This window comes from Cuculus canorus, chromosome 8 (genome assembly GCF_017976375.1).
Source record: "Cuculus canorus isolate bCucCan1 chromosome 8, bCucCan1.pri, whole genome shotgun sequence".
NCBI classification, from domain to species: domain Eukaryota; kingdom Metazoa; phylum Chordata; class Aves; order Cuculiformes; family Cuculidae; genus Cuculus; species Cuculus canorus.
The window spans coordinates 19295343-19314177 of NC_071408.1; the positions used below are offsets into that span (position 1 = coordinate 19295343).

At 39.8% G+C, this 18835-nt stretch overlaps 1 protein-coding gene across 6 annotated transcripts in view; it reads right to left on the reverse strand.

Moving 5' to 3' along the window:
• The window catches only part of PATJ (PATJ crumbs cell polarity complex component), a 158313-nt gene that overhangs the window by 20159 nt on the left and 119319 nt on the right, over window positions 1-18835 (reverse strand). For all 6 annotated transcript variants that reach the window (XM_054072365.1, XM_054072367.1, XM_054072364.1 and 3 more), the window contains exons 32-35: window positions 16645-16716; window positions 16051-16168; window positions 15331-15464; window positions 1874-1957 (exon numbers count right to left, since the gene is read on the reverse strand). In XM_054072365.1, the coding sequence (XP_053928340.1) occupies window positions 1874-1957; window positions 15331-15464; window positions 16051-16168; window positions 16645-16716 (408 nt within the window). The remainder of the gene's footprint in view (window positions 1-1873; window positions 1958-15330; window positions 15465-16050; window positions 16169-16644; window positions 16717-18835) is intronic.

Here is an 18835-nt window from a genome sequence, read left to right on the forward strand (position 1 = left end):
CATGTCTTGGCTCTATAATTTAGTGTTTCCAGAGGGCTGAGCTCCTGCACCTCCCACTGAGTGTGAGTTTGGTGCTTTGTGCCTCTGCCTGGGGTAAATCACAATAATAAAAATATTTTGGCTTGTAAGTTTTGTGGGTGTACTTCTTCATTTCTTTTTAAAACTGGAACCACAATGCTTCTCTCTTACAACTAGGCGAAGTGGGTCATGCTCCTTTGAGCTTCCTGTATCTCTTACTGCTAAGATTCCTTCTCCCCTGGCTTTGCAATGTCACCAAGCCCAAGAGAGAAGGTATCAAAAACATTAGGAAATGGCAATGGCAAAGCCTAAGCAGGACATATGAAATGGTTATTTTGTTTTTATCCAATAGATGGCACACAAGACCACTCCTAGAGCACTCAATTACATTTCTTGTAGGACAACCTGAAAACGTTTCAGCATTTTAGTAATATCAGATAGAACAAGAACTTTTGCTTGAATGCTGAAGTATTAAAAAAAACCCTATTGCAGGTTGAAATCTAATGCCCTAACTTTGCCAGGCCTGATCCACAGATGCCCTTCAAGGTGTTTGCCAACATTCTGTTGACAAAATCATTTTTATCATCAATACCATAAAATATCAATGCTTAAATATTTTTAAGTGTCTTTAGAAAGTACAATGAGCTGTAACTGAATAACAATACAATGTTAATCAACTAACATAACATAGTAAGTTTTAAGACAATGAGAATATTTCTCACTATTTCTATATGCAAAGTTGTAATCATACATAATTTTACATTAAGATAATTAAGCCTAATCTATAATAATTATATCCTTTTGTTCTAATTCAACACACATTTATTTATATACCGCATTGGTATTCTTTTCTCGACACAGGCATCTATGTGTGCTCTATCATACCAATCTGAAACTAATTCAGAGCCATCTTTTTGGTTCATTAGTACTGCTTTTAAAAGCTGAAATAATAACAATATTACAGCACACAAACATTAGCACTTTCCTGTTTGGCCAGAGAAGAATTAATTAGCCTTCCCCATTTTTATCCCCTAATTATCCTGCTCTATTAATACACAGTTATTTATAAAATGAAAACAACATTCAGCCTTAACGCTAAAAAAAATATTTTCAGTGCAAGAGCTGTAAAGACAACTCCCCAAGTACCCCTCACTATTTTTCTAACCCTACACACCAAAGCCTTAATGGCCATGCTGGGAATTTGTCCTGATCTGACAGCAAGAGGCTGCAACCAGCTGCTGCCTGACGCAAGTTTCATTTGCAGAGTAGCACTTCTCTCTTAACCCTTTCCCTCCTTGATTTTCATGCTTGTCTGTGGGAAAAACACTGCAATTATTCACAGAAATAATTCTGTATGATCACCCTTTGAATGAACCGTGGCCTGAAGGAGCCAGTGCTCCCCCAGCCATGCTGCAGGCAGGCAGTGAGTTCTCCAGCAGGGATGCTCGCAGCTTTGCTGCCGCTACCCGCTCCCTCTCGCCCCGTATCTGCCCAGCTCAGCACTTCGTCTGCAGGCAGCACAGAGCTTCTGGAGCAGTGGTGGTAGTGCAGGCCTCCAAATAAAAGATTAAACAGATGAATAATATTGAGCTATTGGACATGACAGGTGAACTATGTAATTCGGGAACTGCCTTGTTCAATTAAATTTAATATATTCTCAATTTGTACCTTCAGTTTATATGAATATATGAGGAAATATGAATTTGTCAGGATGTTCTTAGAGACAGAGAAGAAGCTTCAAGTACAGACCCTACTAAATGATTTCTTTTTCATCTACAAGAACTCTACAATGCATTGAATACAAGTATATACAACAAAGATATAAGCAAGCACATACACAGATGAACTCCTTTACCTCCAGAATCTGATCACCGGCCCAAAGCCTGCCATCTCGGGCTGCTGCCCCTTCTTCATAAACTTCATGGATCACTATGGCATCCTGCAGGAAGAAAAGGTGGCATGAATCCTCCCTTCCAAAGACCCCACAAACTGGTAGCCACAACCTAGCCCACACTACTCACTGCTTCACAGGAAAAAGGCACAGCACTCCATGTCAGGATAAGCAAGACTGTAACACATTATATTTTTTTAAAATATGGGGATAAAAGTATTACTCCTGTAATCAAAATAGAGATAGCTAGTAAAAATGTTAAAAAGGATTTTGTTCATTTCAGGGTAGTCTTGTCTAGAGATTCTTGGGCTTCCATCATTTTTATAGGTTGGCATCAGCAGTATGTGAACTCGGTGTGAACCATTGTATTAATATCGTCTACTTTTTATGATATTATTTAAAACCAGATTCTTTGAGCCATGAATATTTTTAGGGACTTGGCATAGATCTCAGCCTTAAGCAAGAACCGAATGCCTTGTGGTAAATAGTGCTGGTTAAATCTGTAAGAAATGAAATCCAGAAGAAACGAACAATGGTAAATGTTAGTTTATTACTGAGGTTGGAAAATGTAGGCAGTGGCAGATGTGGCTTCAGGGAAGGTTTCAGTGATTTAATCTTATTGCCAGCAATAGATGTCCCTGAAGAAAAAGCATTACAAAGAACATACTGTTCTCTTGCTGGTGCTTTCCCTTTGCATTGTTCTGGTCTGTTTTCTTTTTTTTTTTTTTTTCCTGAAACAAATAGGTGAACATCCTGCCGCAGTGCTTCAGCTGCAGTCCTGACAGCTAGCACGACGGGATGCTCCGCTCTGCCAAATTTGCTCCTCTCTCCCATGTCACCAGCAAACACCAAGAAATGGCTCTGGCGATTTTCTGTCAGATACATAGGTATCTGATAACCCGTTCTTATACACACAAACCCTCCCAAAATGCTAAGATCATGAAGTCCCTTCATCAGTTTGGCGTACGAGTCAACAAGGAGACTTTGCACTGCATTTGCAACAAAAGGTGGTGAGGTTAGCAGCGTGTGAGCTCTGCTCTGCGCCACTTTCTTGGAGCTTTCCTGGTGCAGGAAATAGCTGCCGGGGCAGAATAAAGTACCTCCATGTTTCGAAAACACTGTTAGATAGATAGTACATCTCTCATCACCAAATTAAACCCCCCCTGCACTGTGTTGCCTCGTAATCCTTGCCCAGCACACATGGTGCATGTTGAACAGAAAGAAAACTCAAATGCCCTTAAGCTAACGCTCTGATCAAGACAACACTGAAAGCATTATTCTCTTTCACTCCCGCTACACCTTATTTAATGATGTGGACTTGTATCTACAGCCTCTCCATTTTGCTGGAGCACAACACCACTGACACAAGCCCCCTCTTTGATACATATACACCAGTCACTGAAAAAAGCCTGGAGGATTTTAATCGCAAATGGATTACAGCTGATACAAGCGTCCCAGATGGGGGGAAAAAAGATTTCAATCTACATAAATGAAGGCAAAATACTATGAGCTATGTACGAAGGTAATTAAGAAAACCTAAAGAATGGTTTGATTTTAAAAAAACCAACCCTTTATATATACACCCTGCTGGTAACTGCAGGGTTCTCTTGAAATAATTGAAACAGCTATTACCAGCAGAACAGCGTAACACGTGCATGTCCACCTCAGCAGCACTGCCCAGATCTTGTCTCAGTTGAGGGGTTTGTGTTGTTGCAGGGTTTTTGTTGGTTGGCTGGGTTTGGGGTTTTTTTTGGGGGGTGGGGTGGTTACCTTTGTTTTAAAATGATCATGTCATTCTAAGTCAACACCAGAGACTTTTTCCTGGGCAAAAGCCAGGAGGGTGACAGTGATGTATATTTTTTCACCTGAGGCTGGTCATGGGTAACTTTGAGAAAAGCTGAGCCTGTGGTTTAGAACTTCCACAGCACATTTCACTTCTACTTTTTAAAAATACTTAACAAAGTAAAGCATTTAGAAGTGACCAAGGAGATAACATAAAATACTGACCAGGGTGTTAAGACAATATTATTCAACTACAACAAGGACACACTAGGGCACTGGATAAACACAAAGTTGGGTGGCAAAATGGCAATGTGATCATGTAACAGCGGAGTGGGCACGTACACAAGACAATCAACTCAAACACTTTCAGACTGTACTTAATCTGCTATTTCCTACCCTATGAGCAAGGATCTTCCAATCATACTTCTTTAAGTTTGTTTTCCATCTGCAGTTGCTTTAACAATGGTGAACAACCTGAAGTTACCAGCTTTTCCCAGAGCTGAATTACTAAATGTAAAACCACACATACCTAAAGCTCAGATTCAGGAACCACCAAATGTTATCAGTATGATTAATCTGCATCATCTACTTGAAAAGGCAACAGTTGAGTATTACACTGCGGTTCCTGCATGTGTTAGAAGCCAGGCCTAGAACTAAAAATACATATGGCATGAAAAGGTACATTCCTGTTCGGTCTGTGCCTACCCTGAAGAAGGAAACATCTCGCTGACCTGCCAAATCACTGTTTTTCTTAACTGTTTTTTTAAAAGTGGTGCAGTTGAATCAGGCTTATCAAATTGATTAAAACCAGAATGAAGCAACGTCTGCAATGTAAAGACTTTTAAATTATCCATAAGCATAAAAATTAGTCTTACCTTCCTTAGCTTATAAACTATGACAAACAGACATCTTTACCCTGATACTTTTGGGATCAGCTCAAAGTACATTTACCCAGAAATAATCTTTTTCCATTGGATCTAGAGGGATCTGGGTAAGATCTTGTTAGTTTGATCATCCATGACAAATCACTGAAAACAAACTACTGATTTTATTGAACGTTTTTAATTATTTCAATATTTTAAAGACGTTTATGCAGTAATGAGACATAATGTCACACTCCAACCACCTAAGTAAGCCCTAATCAGTAATGACTCTATTGACATGCTACGGATTTAAGCTGTAACACCTCTATCAGTGCCACAGAAAAGAAAATAAGATACATCATGACTAAAACAATATAAAGTATTTATTTAAAGGATGGGTTTTGATTACTGGGTGTCTGCAACTCCTTTTCACTGGCTTCAAATTCAGTTGCATGTTTGGTATCTCTAGAAGTCAAGGCCTAAATAGTTCAAAATCAGTCAATCAGTCAAAAGGGAGGAAGGGAAAGTGGTACCAATATGCAACTAGAGAGTCTGAATTAATGACAGCTCTGAACAGATTTTCACTCCCATCCCCCTATCTCCTTTCACTACCAGTTTCATACAGATTATAGTTCTCCATGATAGAGCTTGGCAGAGTTGCAAAAACAGTTCGTGCAAAAGTGGGAAATAAAAACCAGTCTCATACCAAGAATACGACTGTATAAAGAAAGGTATCCAGCTGCTGAAAGTACATACTTCATAAAGTTTATAAATACATTAGAAAAAACTGGAGCTTTAATCTTTGTATATTTTGAAAACGAATAGTCAGGGACCATTACACCAATCAGGAATTAATGCAAGGTTGAACATTTATATGAGATGGAAGGATGTAGAATACAATCCAGGGCATATAAACAGCATTTTTCTATGCTAAGCAAAGTCCACACTTGCAGGTGTAACCTTAGACTATCTGACCGTGAAAACACTGAATGACAAAGTAGAAGGGAAGTTGTCTGTTAGTGCTGAGTTTTCCATCCTGAGCTGACTAATGCTTACATTGAAGGCTATTACAGGGGCCTGTAGTCAGTGAAATGAAGCTTAATGCACTGATACTATCTATACTGCACGGCCAAAACCATCATCTGCAAGCCAGAATAGTTCTCATACACGGCAAGAGCACGCCTGATTCGTGTACAATGTGCACCAGATCTGTTAACAAGCAGCAATGCTTACCAAACCTCTCAGGCAGTATATTAGACGGTATCTTGTAAGGTTCAGGTTTGAGCTGTGGGACAGCTATGCCCCCCTGTCTCGCTGTACAGGCAGAACGCCACAGATGTTGCACAGCCTTCTTGAACAAAGGAAAAGCAACATCAGTGACAATCCTCACACTGACTCTGACAACAGAGGCTTTGGCTGTGGAAGAGAAGGCTATGGCAGACAAGTGGAAGTTCATGGAGTATCTTGGTCAACATCTTGAAAAACAATGTTGGTGCAGAGTGAATGACTACTGAACAGTGAGGGCAAGACAACCTTAGAGAAATTAGCTTCCAGTCCGAGAGTCCACTTATGGAAAACAGAACTTGTAAAATGTACACAGCATCATCGACATCACGTTGCCTTCTGTCTGAGGGTAACAGCCCCGAACTCTCAAGAACTGGATCTCAACTCCACCCCCAAGCCATGGATATTTTTTCTGGTTGATTTATAACAACTTCAGAGACTCAATAGGGTAAGAATATCAAACTTAACCATCAGCAGAGAGCACAAATAGAAATGCTAACATTAACAATTAAATTTAGCAAGAGTAACAGCTTAATCTTTGTATCTTAAATGTCAAGAACTGGTATGGCAGAGACCCCAGGCAACGACCACATAGCAGGGTCCTGATTGATCCTTTGGGAGAACGGTGGTAAAGTCGGCTTCCTGTTCAGGAAAATCACTGACCAAGCAAACCTTAAAAGCCTCAGGACCATAAACAGTAGTGAGAAAGTCTCACAAGCTGTCTGATTTCAGGTTTGGCCTGCTCACACATTTTCTGCAAGTTTATAGCTTCTGAGCTCTAGTATTTCTTTTTTTTCTATGCAGCTGTTATTCAAAATGACAAACAGCAGCTTTCAATGCAGGTGCCCTTTGCCACTGAAAAACAGCCCCCAGCCTGTTATTTGCAAAAGCTGGGAATAGAGCGTGAGGGAGTAGGACACAAGACACGAAGGAGGCTCAAACATTAGGTACCATGGATATTTTGATGAAGATCTGTCATATGATAAAAGGTGAATCAGTATGCAAGAGGGGAGATTTCAACAGAACTGAAGCAGTGAAATTCCCACATACCTGGTGTTGGCTGAATTTCACAAGGAAGACGGTCTGAATTTTGGTAAAGAGGCTTCTTGCATAGTACTAAAGAGTACTTATCCATTACAGATCATCCGCAACAAGATAGTTCTTTAATTGAGCTAACGTTAACTTTGTTTTTAGCTTATCTTTTCCGTGATATCTCAGTCTAAGAGACCGAAACATTGTTTTGATAGGATCAAAGGCACTTCACAGAAATAACGTGATGTGCAACACAATAAGGACTGCAATAATCATCACAACAGAATGACACCGAGTAAGGTACTTGGTTAGGAAAAAAAAAAAAAAATCACCTAACCAGTCCTGAGAGTAGACACCAGATCCATAGCTCTGCTCCATGGCTGCAAGACTCTCTACCACCAAAGCATGGCCAGCCATTTGTCCCAGACCAAGGGAGCATCATATGCAAAAGGTACATTTCTTCCAGAACAGACATGCCCACACACAGACAATGATGCTGAAAGACCAGGTCAAATGAGAGACACCAGATTTTTTGGGAACCTACATGGTTGGGCAGTGCTAGAAAGCAGGCAGAGCAAACTGTTGGAATTACATGATTTTTACATGCCTGTTTCTCAGTTTGGCCTGGAGTTACATGAACGAATCTTACCACTAACTACGTTTCTTACATGTAAGAAACAAAGCTTTTTGTATGGATTAGAGTAGTTTCCTGAGGAAGCAAAAAAGTACACTACATATAATATTCAGGAAAAGATGTTTTCTGATTTAGTTGACAAGTTGTGTTTTCCTAAGCTCGTATTACGTATTTCCAACAAATTTCATATTTGGCTACAAATGTTATACTAAATTAGTATTTATTAAAGATAATAAAGCTACAAGACCTTTTGCTGACTGCAGGATTATAGACTTATCTCTTTGCCAGGGCAAGTAAAATATTACTAGTTTTTTCCTTTTCAACTTCTCTAATACTTTGTCCAGAGAGTAAAATCATCATTTCATTTTTACCGGCTTCACAGATAAAGTAGGAATCAACTGGTTGCACAGTGTGTTTGGCTGAAGAATTAGCCCCATATAAGAATCTCTCAGTAGTTAAAATAAACCCAGCTGCTGGTTCCTTGTAGGTAGAGGAAATTATGACAGTTGTGTTATGATCTATGATCTTCCATTCACAGATCTAAAGGGAATCTAAAAGATAACAGTTCAGCAACGAAAGCTGAAGGTCAACTCCAAGCAAATCACTTGACTTTGTAAAGGGGTTTACTTAATGCTTCATGCTGCATATACCTCCTTCTAACGCTCAAATATCTTGCAATTGCTGGCATTCACAAACCATTAACAGGCACCCAAAATCCTAAGCCAAACACTACTGTAATAAAACAGGCTATATAATGTAAAAATGTATTACTGTGTTAATGTAAAAATGCTTTACATTGCATGATACTGAAACTTCTCTACTCAAGGTCAAAACAAAAGGTCTGTTACCCATTTAAGAACAAGCCCTTGCAAGAGATGGTGTTCACTTGCCAACTTTCATAAAAAAGATTAATCTACAACATCAATATGAATATAATTTTTCATACTAAAATACAGATTCATTTTAAGGAAGTGGATAATATTTGCATTACATTTTATAGGCCCCTATAGTTACATCTGGTCCTTATTTATTTAAATTTTATTCTGCTTGCATAATATTTTTGCTTACAGTTATATTCTCTAAGATCAGAAAAGCTAAAACCTGAAAATTCAATGGCACTATTCATTAACATTCCTTCAGTCTGCAGTCATAGACATTTGCAAGCTCTCCTTTGATTCTGAAATAATAAAACTAAGGTAATAAGATGTTTAGTGTAAAAATATATGACTTAAGTCAAAATGATAGAAAGAGCTATGCTTCTATGAATCGTATGCCAAAGCAAACCAAAGTTTTTCAAAAAGTATACATGCTCATTTTAGAGGGAATAATAAAACAGAACTATGTATTAAAACGTTAACTCTCTCACTCTCATTATTTTATTAAACAAAAAATTAAGAAAATTTACAGTGTACAGTGCATAACCCAGGTTATAAAGAATGCATGAGATCCTGAATACATGTGATACAGGAAGTCAAAAGCCACTGGTTTCAACCAGCAGCAAGCAAGATACTCCTGAGGTCCATTCTGAAGTGTCCTACTGCTTTTGAATATTGTTGATCTATACTCTTGGAAGACACCAACTTCTTCAAACAAGGAGCTACTACACAAGCTAGCCGTACAGCCAGCTAAACCGCTGCCAAAGATCCATCAAATACATGATTTGCAAAACTTACTATTCTAATTCCCATTTGTGGTAACTCATGTACAAAGCAGTTTCGTTTTGTCATGCTGTTGTAAGCTAACTTTGTTCTGAAATTATGATGAAACCACAAACTTCATTTTAACATTACCCAACCAAGAGTCAAAGCAATTCCTCACAGTTTTAAGCTAACAGCATTTACCACCCTGCCATTAAATTGTCTTCTGTTTTATAAATGCGGGTGAAGGTTAAGAAGTAATTGCTTTTGTTTCTCTCCCAACTGTAAACTTTTCCTCCACAATATCCAAGTCACAATTAAAAACTTAGGACCTCTGTTACCATATTTCATTCTATTGTCCCATTCATAGTGCCACAGGCTTAACAGCAACAGTACCTACAGCCAATATGTTGCTGAAACCCTCGTGAGGCCAATATCCCGCTTTTCATTTGTAGTCACGAGGTAAGCATATTCCACCAGAACAGTTTCAGTCTTAGCTGCACTTCATAGCTGTCAACAAAGTCGCTCAGACCTTGGATGTCTATAACTGATGAGTTATTTTCGACTGAATCTAAATATAACTGAGATGGGAGGGAAAGAGGAAAGCTCAACCAATGGAGAACCTGTTTGTTTAGCAACACAGAAGTCGCATCAGTCCTCCTGTTTAGGTAGGCCCCCACTGCTGACTTGCAATACGGCACAAAACAGAGATATCAGACTTGGCTTTGGTATTATTAACAGCCTACTCCTGGCAGCACGCAGATCCTAGCAGGGTAATTAGCCCTCACCGCTCCAGGGGCAAACACTGGGTCTTGAACAGCTGCGATTTAAAGTCACAGCTTTCTTGATTATTCCCTTGCCCTTTTTTAACAGATGGATTTTATGCAAGGTATGACTCACCTGGACTGACAGAATCAATCTAAATATTCTTCTGTCAAACCGCATCCCCACCAACACGAAGCTCCCCCTGCTCCGCTGTAAGCCAGAAAGCTTTCCGGGCTAAGCGAGGTTATTAGAAAAGCTTTTTCCTCTCTCACTCTGGTGTTTCCAGCTCTCACACCAACTTCTTTTAGCTGAGAGCAGGCATGTTCTGTTACTTTTTGGAGCACTGCTAAAGTGTTCAAAGTTTCCTGGCTTTGTGGATCAATTGATTTTACAGATGAAGTACCTCAAAGTTTGTGAATTGCCTTAAACTGCTTTTTATTAAAGTCAGCTGAAAGCAAAACTAAAAAAAAATTATTTACCAAATGAAAATAGACAACTCAGTAGAAAATTCTGCATAAGATGTTTATTGTCCTTTTCATTTAAAAAGACATAGGATGAAGTATGCTTCTTTTCTTCCTTCCTGTGTCAGGGTCGGGTAATCATAACCTCCCAGCTCCACCTCCAAAGGGCCTCTAGGTTAGGGCTCCTTCAATCCTTTCTTCTTTTATATCGTAGGCTGTGCTGTGCCTTTTCAGTACTTAACCATGACTTCAAGCCCCAGCTGAGCCTCTGTGCTCTCCTCCCATCCCAGGGTTTTCTGATTCTGCCTGGGGGGAACATCCCTGTACCAGGCTGACTCCACTGGCCTTGAAACCGCTGAATCCCCTCTGGCATGTCTGAGCATCTTAATCACCCAGGCAGCAAATACAGAGTCAATAACTACAAGTAATCAACTCAACCATTACTAAATTATTCAGCTGGAAGCAAAAATAGTGTTCCCACCTACTAAGAAAATGTTTGTATCTTACAGCAATGCTTTTTCAATGCACTGCCAAGAACAAAATCCCTGTAAATTGGCAATCCTGTTTTATAGAAAATGGCTTATTGCATGTTGGTAACTGGACAAGATATTACAGCATTCACTCACTCTGGGGTGATAATGGGGCTTGGATGATTTAACCCCACATGCCTTCTGCAGGAGTACCAGAACACCTCTTTTTTAAGCAATTCCTTGATGTCCTGTTCTCAAGACAATTTAAGAAGAAAATCTTATAGAAACTTCCTGGCAAAACAGTTTCAGAGGAAAAAGTCTGTTACTTGAAACTAAATTATTTGCCTCGGAACAACTTATGCAGAATCCAATGAATCAAAAGCAGAATAACTGAAGAACATTTCCTAAATTACCTAAAAGCTCATTTCCAGTGAGCAACTGGACTAACCAGTGCTGCCAGCCCTGTATCCTACAGGGCCAGTTATTTGTTGCAGATCCACACGGCCCCAGCAGCCTTGGGCCAGCCAGCCATGCCGCTGCTGGCTTCCTGCTGTGAACACCCAACTCTGAAACGTGAACTCCACATTTAACTAGAAGTCATAGCTTGCCCAGGCTTGGAGCTGGCAGCCCAAACACCAGTGTCCTGCCCAGCGTGCTGGGGTTTTCAGTGCCCGTGGCTTCCTGAGCTGCACCACAGGCATTGCCCAAACAGGTCTGCCACATTCATGAATCCCAGGTGTACCATGGCTGGAGCAGTTCAGGGGCCCCGAGAGGCCCGGCAGCTGCCGAGTGACAATGACAGCCCTGTCAGGTTTATGGCTGCTATTAGCAGTGGTAGAGCTGACAAGCATTTATATATCATTCAGCAGCCGGGGGGAGAAGAGAGGGCAGGACGGTGTCCTGGGGAGCAGAGTCAGAGCCTCAAACCTCGTTTTGGGATGTTTCTGAAAACACTTAAAAAAAAAAAATATAAAAAAAAAAAAAAATCCTGTTCTGAGGTTACTTTTACAAGTTTGATTGGACTACAACCAAAAAAGAAAACTTCTCACAAACTGAAAGCCCTGTACTTCAGCCAGCTCCACTCTACAGTTTAATTGCTTTAAAGCAAAGGCCATGTGTTGTGTTCTCTCAGGGGTACATGGGAAGGTGAAATGAAAGACAGTGAAGAAAAAAATAAAAATAAACCCCAACCCTTAGAATAAAATGAAACAGGACTGCTTAAGAGCTATAGCAGTCTAAAGATCAAGGACGCAAAGGCAACTCTCGAAGCCAATTCTTCCTTCCCCGTGCCTTTTCTACAGGCATCATCTTTCAAGCTGATGCTCTCCTGCTCCCCTAAGCACACAGCCACAGTTCTTGCTCATAATGCATGGAATTGAAAGGTTTTGCAAATTTAATGGGATGGTTATCTTCTCACCAAAGAACATTTCATAGGGGTTAAGACATCACTTTCTAACCTCCTGAACAAATTAACCTCCCTGCTTGCAGGCTGTATTTTTCAAGTCTCTACATGATTTCTGATGAGATTCCTAAGGTTATGATTTAAAAGTTGCACTCTATATTTCATACTGAAATGCTGCGTCCCTTTAGCAGGCTGACAGATTTATTATTCCAAAAGCTGGGGCTGTATATCATGTGTTTAAGAAAGATCCAAAATATTCCTAATGAGCTTTCCCCATCACATGTGAGCTGCTGTTGTGCACCAGTGTTTATCAGTATTCAGTTAAGCATTTTTATATCAAGTGCATTTTAATGCCACATAGATGAGGCCCTTTTATAGTCTGCCCTCAGACTTTACAAGCTCTATCAAGGCACAGACTCCCTCTTTCCTTGTACCAATAAATTACTTCTGCAACTTTAGGAACCGGGACTGATATCCTTCATTGTTTCAAAGGCACTCAAACACCCGCGCAGGTACAAAGTAAAGATAGCTCAAAAAGGAAGAAAAGGAAGAAAGAAACAGGCGTTCATGTCTTGATTTCTCAGAGGACAAAAGGGTAAAATAAAAACTCTCTGCAGCTCTTTGTGGCACATGCAGGCACTGCTTCCACAGTCTTACACCTATCCTGCGATGCCCTTTCTTGTGCACATTTCCACGGTCCCACCAGATCATCTTACCTCTATTGTATCAGTGCAGCATCTGAACCACAAGAGTACGAAATACAGCATCCCTGCTTCATGCCTGCTGAGACAGGCTACGAATGGTGCTATTCCCATCCTTTCTGACTTTGATATGACAATTCCTATTTCAAAGCTAGCTAAAAAAACAAACCCAAACTGTTGAAGCCAATTGTGGCTTCATTCTCATTTCTCTGCACTGCAGAAAACAGTGTGTCTTGGGAACAAATTTCTGCCACATAGGACATTCAAAACTGATGAACTTCTATGGCACGTAAGCATAACATGTAAATGAAGCTGCAAATCAATTTATTTTGCTTTTTTTTACAGTACAGAAGATGTCCATCTATATAACAGATTTAAAAACAAACAAGACAGCGAGACAAGATACATCACTCAACTCCATGAACCTATTTTGTTATATTTCCTCTCTACCACATGAAACTTAGAAAGACAGAAAGTTTTCGAAAGTCCTGAATAGTATTTTCTTCTACTCCTCATTATGTTATGTGAACTTCATTTCAACTCTTTAACAAAAGTTTTTCTGACTTCATGGCAAAAAACGGAAGGCATCAAAATGTGGGGGAGGTCAGTGGTATAAAGCAGACAGAGTGATGATGATCTCACCAACTGAAGACATGACTCCGAGTACATGCTTTGAGAAGAACAGTTGGCACACGCTGTTTTGGATAAGCAGGTTATGGAGAATCCCAAAGAGAGTGTCTACACACGCTAAGTGATCAGATTAGACTGTGGTCTCACAGAAGCAACTTGTTTCCATTGCTTGTGTTTGAAGGAGCAGATTCAGAAAAAGAAACAGGAAACCATTTTTGTAGGTGCTGTAATGCACGGATCAGAAACGAGGAAAGTCAGACCTCCCTCCTTTCATGAATTTCAGTTATTGCAACCAAGTACAAGTTTTTTTAAAATAAACTCCCAGGAGGACGCTTTAATGACTAAACTAATGAAAGTATGATACTTAACCAAAACCATTTACTCAACTTGAAGAATAAAATCCTTTGCATTTTTCATCTGCTCTGTAGCAGATATTTAAGATTTTCCTTTATTTATATTAAAATCTCATGAAAGACATGTACCAGATTGCATCTGACAGACTGCCATGTATTATTTCCAACTTCCAGTTAAATGAAAAAGCAGAGAGATGACTAATGCTGAACTACTTATTTGAATTTACTCAACAGAGAGGATCTTGACAAAAAAGGGACTGGGTACAAAACAGCGCATGGCTGGACAGAGTGAAAACCATATAGGCTGATTTAAGCCTTCAACATAACTCAGATCTCTCTCCATGTGAAACACAGCAATTCATCTAAACTACATAATCAGAGACTTGGATAAATGGGACCAAAAGCTGAATCGTTTCCAATTCCAGCTTCAACAGTGTAAAACATACAGCCTACACTTTGCAAAACAAAACTTTCTTTCTCCTTTCAACCTCCTTGTGGTTTTTTCCTTCTTTTTTCTTGGTCTGGGAAAGGATTAATACATTTCAACTGTCTGTAGCTGCTGACACTCACGGCTCTTCAGTGCTTAATGATGCACCACTATGATATCATTGGGAACAACTGCATGTAACGAAGCGGCTCTACTGCTTTAAGTGTCTCTGCAGCAGGGGATTTAGGAGAACCCAGTAAAGACACTTCTGCAGCAGAATTGTTTACTGAAAGAACTGAATTTGACATTTAAAAAAACAATCTGACATTCTGTTATACTGTAACACAGCACATATTAAACAGAAAGTGGAGTAGAAAAGCAATAGCAGAGGCAGAGAAGGGTTTAGCATAACTAACTTGCTGAGTTTACACTTGAACTGATACTTTTTAATTTAGCTGAAGATATTTGCTTTAAAAAAACAGCATGGCCAAGAGCAAGGTTAAGGAAAAAGACAGAAACCAATAAAAGAGTACCTTCGGTTTACCCTTCTGACAGGAAGATAAGTCACAGTTTGCTCAAACAGCTACTAAGCGTTTATGCTCTCGAGACAGAGGTGTTAACCTTGCTGAAGTAGCTCTACCTCTGTGACATTAATTCCTAGTCCAAACATTTGGTAACTTACCTGTTGAAAACCCTAATTCATAACGGTTAAAAAAGAACACATATTTGTAAACTCTGACTCTAGCAGAAAGTACTACTGAAACACAAACCTTTTCCTTTAAACAGGAACAGAAACCAACCGATCTCATACAAGGCAAAATGATGAATTTGTTATTGGAGATTGTAGTTGCTGGTTTCTCCTCCCTCTGTTGAACAATTCATTAGAGGAATTACAGATTAACGGCATCATTACTTTCTATGTTTTCTTTGCATCCTGTTCTTTAACAGAGCCAGTAAGTAGTATTTTAACAGAAACTCACCAGTGGAGTGTCTTTTCCCCCAACAATGCTGAGTCCTAGGCCCGACCGACCCTTAGATATCTCTATAGTCATCTCCTGCCCCGGCACTATAGGACACGTTGCTGGATCCACAGGCAAGGGAGGTGGAAAGATGCCTAAGAACATGAAACAGTAAAAAGAGAAGTCAAACTATCCAATAAGAAAATGAAAACCACCAAAGGAATGTACTTTGTTCTCCACCTTTACAAATCCAAATCAAACTAGCATTCTGACTCATTTTTGAAATCTCTAAATCAGAACAATTCCAGAGGTCTGGGAGTAAAGGTTCAGAGTAAGTCTGGGTGGATATTTAATTCAGTTATAAGTTCAACAATTCATGTCATGTTGGCAAGGTGTATTATTCCACTCAGGACAGATAAGGACACATCCCAGCTCTGTAGAATGGACAGGATGCCACAGATTGGCTTTCCTTCTGTTTTCATTTTAATTAAAAATAGGAGCAATGCCTTTGTACATAAATGTCAAGAAAAATAAGCAAAGACACCTTAAAGCTCTCAAAAACTACAAAATGAGAGAAAAATACAAACACTTTATAAAATAACTCAAAATAGGTTATTCAATGTTCAAAGACAAAAATCTCAGCAAAAGTTATCTGGAAAAAAAAAATAAAAGAAGGGATCCATCTTGGGCGTAGGTTAATAAATATACTCTATATTGGTGGAAAAAATAAGCGGTTCATACTACGGCTGCTGACTTCAGTCTCAGGAGAAAGATAAGTAGGTGCTGGCACCAGCGGTATCTCCTGCAAGTTGACTGGTACTTTTGTTGAAGTTTTGGATTGCTTAATCTGGTTCAGCACCTAAAAGCAAAGCAGAAACCAAAGAGATCAGATCACAGAAAGGCATGTTATGTGGACATCATCATTAGATGCTGATTATTGTACCTTATTAAAACCACTAAGTCAAGAGAAGGGAAAAAAGCAATAAGCACAGATGAAGTAAAAACATGGAAAATCAGGATAACTGGATAACTGTGCTTCCAGAAATGATCACATAGGAAGTAGGGACAACAGTTCACCTTGCTCAACTGTGCCTCTCATATAAAAAAACATGCATTTTTTTTTATTTTTTTTAAGCAGCAAAGAACATTCTTCACATTAGCCTGTGTGACTATTTCCACATAAGTAAAGAGAAGCAAGTAATTTTTAAAATTTTCCCCCATGAAAATGATTTTAATGTCTCCCAGGTTAAACCCTTGCCTTCATAAATCACTCAATCTTCAGCTAGATCAAGCCCTCAGAACCCCACCCTTACCAGTTAACATAACCACACATACATTTTCTGGGAGCTGCTCCTCCACTTCCTGGTGATCCACCAGCACTGGTTTGTCAGATTTACCTTTCACATCCTAAAAAGTAAAAAAAGAAAGTGAGGCATATTGAAAATGTCACATTAGCTCAAATAAAACATCCTCCAACACTCAAAACGATGATTCTAGTTAAACACAGTGATATTTTGTCATACAAGTACACTTGGAACACAACACTAAAGCGCAGAACTTAGAACTGTTATAAATAGTATGAATACAGAGAATATCAGGAATTACTGAAAACACACTGAACGGTTTTGAAGTTACACAGTGTAAGGAAAGAGCTTTTGGGGAGAAGATTATCATGCATGGCCTATATTGTTCCCAAGCAATAAGAAGTTCTAAAGAAGAAGGAAGCACATCCTCTGGGGTGACTGAGACAGCAGTTCCCACGCTGTGTGGAAACGTGCAGGTATTTGTGTGCTGAACCTCTAGTGGACCGGTAGCTCAGACCTTTCAGTGCCTACAGCAGGAAGGGGTTCAAAGTCATCTGTTCCCACCCTCCCCCTTCCTTTTTCAGTAGTCCTTAGCAGCACTGAGCACGCTGCCAGCAATTAAATAAAGTAACTGCTTCAAAGGCATCATCCAGCCTCATTATATGATAAATATCTCAAGCAATGGCAATTCAAACATGGGCTCTCATTGTATCCTAATTTCTTTCCATATCCTTATAACATAGTAAAAAACATTTTTTCTCTCCTACTTCTGCAATGCTTCCAGACAATTACAGCATTCTCCCTTTTTTAGCTCTTAGCCAAACTCAGGCCACTTTGATCAGAGTATTAGTTAGTTATCTTACCCCCCCTTTAAAAAACCTGATAAACAGCCTAATTTTTGGAAAAGTTGAGTACCAACTTCAAAAGACAACAGAGACATTCTGCATCTCAAAAAGAATTTCTAATTAAGATGACAATTCATACATTAAAAAAACCCATAAATCAAGTTTTAGGTAAATAAGCTTGAAAATACTGGCCTTGTTTCCTCAAATTCTATTATGTTAAGTCATGCCAAACCCCACAGGCTGCTTTTTTTCTGCATTTTAGTCCAAGGTTGCTGTAATTATACAACTGCAACTATTATCCAAATGGATAACAAGAAAAAAAGATAAAGTGGTGATCTCATTGTATTATCAGAGGTGTCAGGGGAGAAACGGGAAGGTTGCTTTGTCATTTTATGAGAGACTTTTAATGAGCTATGAAAAAATATTTCATACTTCCCGTTCTCATTCTGATATGCGCCTAAAATCTGAAACTTCATCTTGCATATCAATTAAGCACCAAGTATCCTCTTTAAATCTCTATAATCATCTCCATTTAACTCACACTATGCTAGAGGTGCCTGGGCAAAATAAAAAGATTTCCAGCCCCTCACGAACTGAATCATACACTCAGAAGCCGACTGAACATGAGCCAGCAGTGTGCCCAGGTGGCCAAGAAGGCCGATGGAATCTTGGCTTGTATCAGAAATGGGGTCACCAGCAGGTCTAGGGAGGTGATTCTCCCTCTGTACTCGGCACTGGTGAGACCGCACCTCGAATACTGTGTTCAGTTCTGGACCCCTCACCACAAGAAGGATGTTGAGGCTCTGGAGTGTGTCCAGAGAAGAGCAACGAAGCTGGTGAAGGGGCTGGAAAACAAGTCTTACGAGGAGCGGCTGAGAGAGCTGGGGTTGTTTAGCCTGGAAAAAAGGAGGCTGAGGGGAGACCTTATTACTCTCTACAACTACCTGAAAGGAGGTTGTGGAGAGGAGGGATCTGGCCTCTTCTCCCAAGTGACAGGGGACAGGACAAGGGGGAATGGCCTGAAGCTCCGTCAGGGGAGGTTCAGGTTGGATATCAGAAAAAAATTCTTCACAGAAAGAGTCATTGGGCACTGGCAGAGGCTGCCCAGGGAGGGAGTTGAGTCGCCTTCCCTGGAGGTGTTTAAGGAAAGGGTGGATGAAGTGCTTAGGGACATGGTTTAGGGAGTGTTAGGAATGGTTGGACTCGATGATCCAGTGGGTCCTTTCCAACCTGGTGATTCTGTGATTCTGTGCATTTGTCATGAGCCTGCAACCCGACTGGTTTAATCTAATTCAGTTCTCTCAAATGCATCCCAAAGCACTGTCATTAAAATTTTAAGTGCTTTGTGCAAGCATTCTTGCACAAATTAGCATGGTT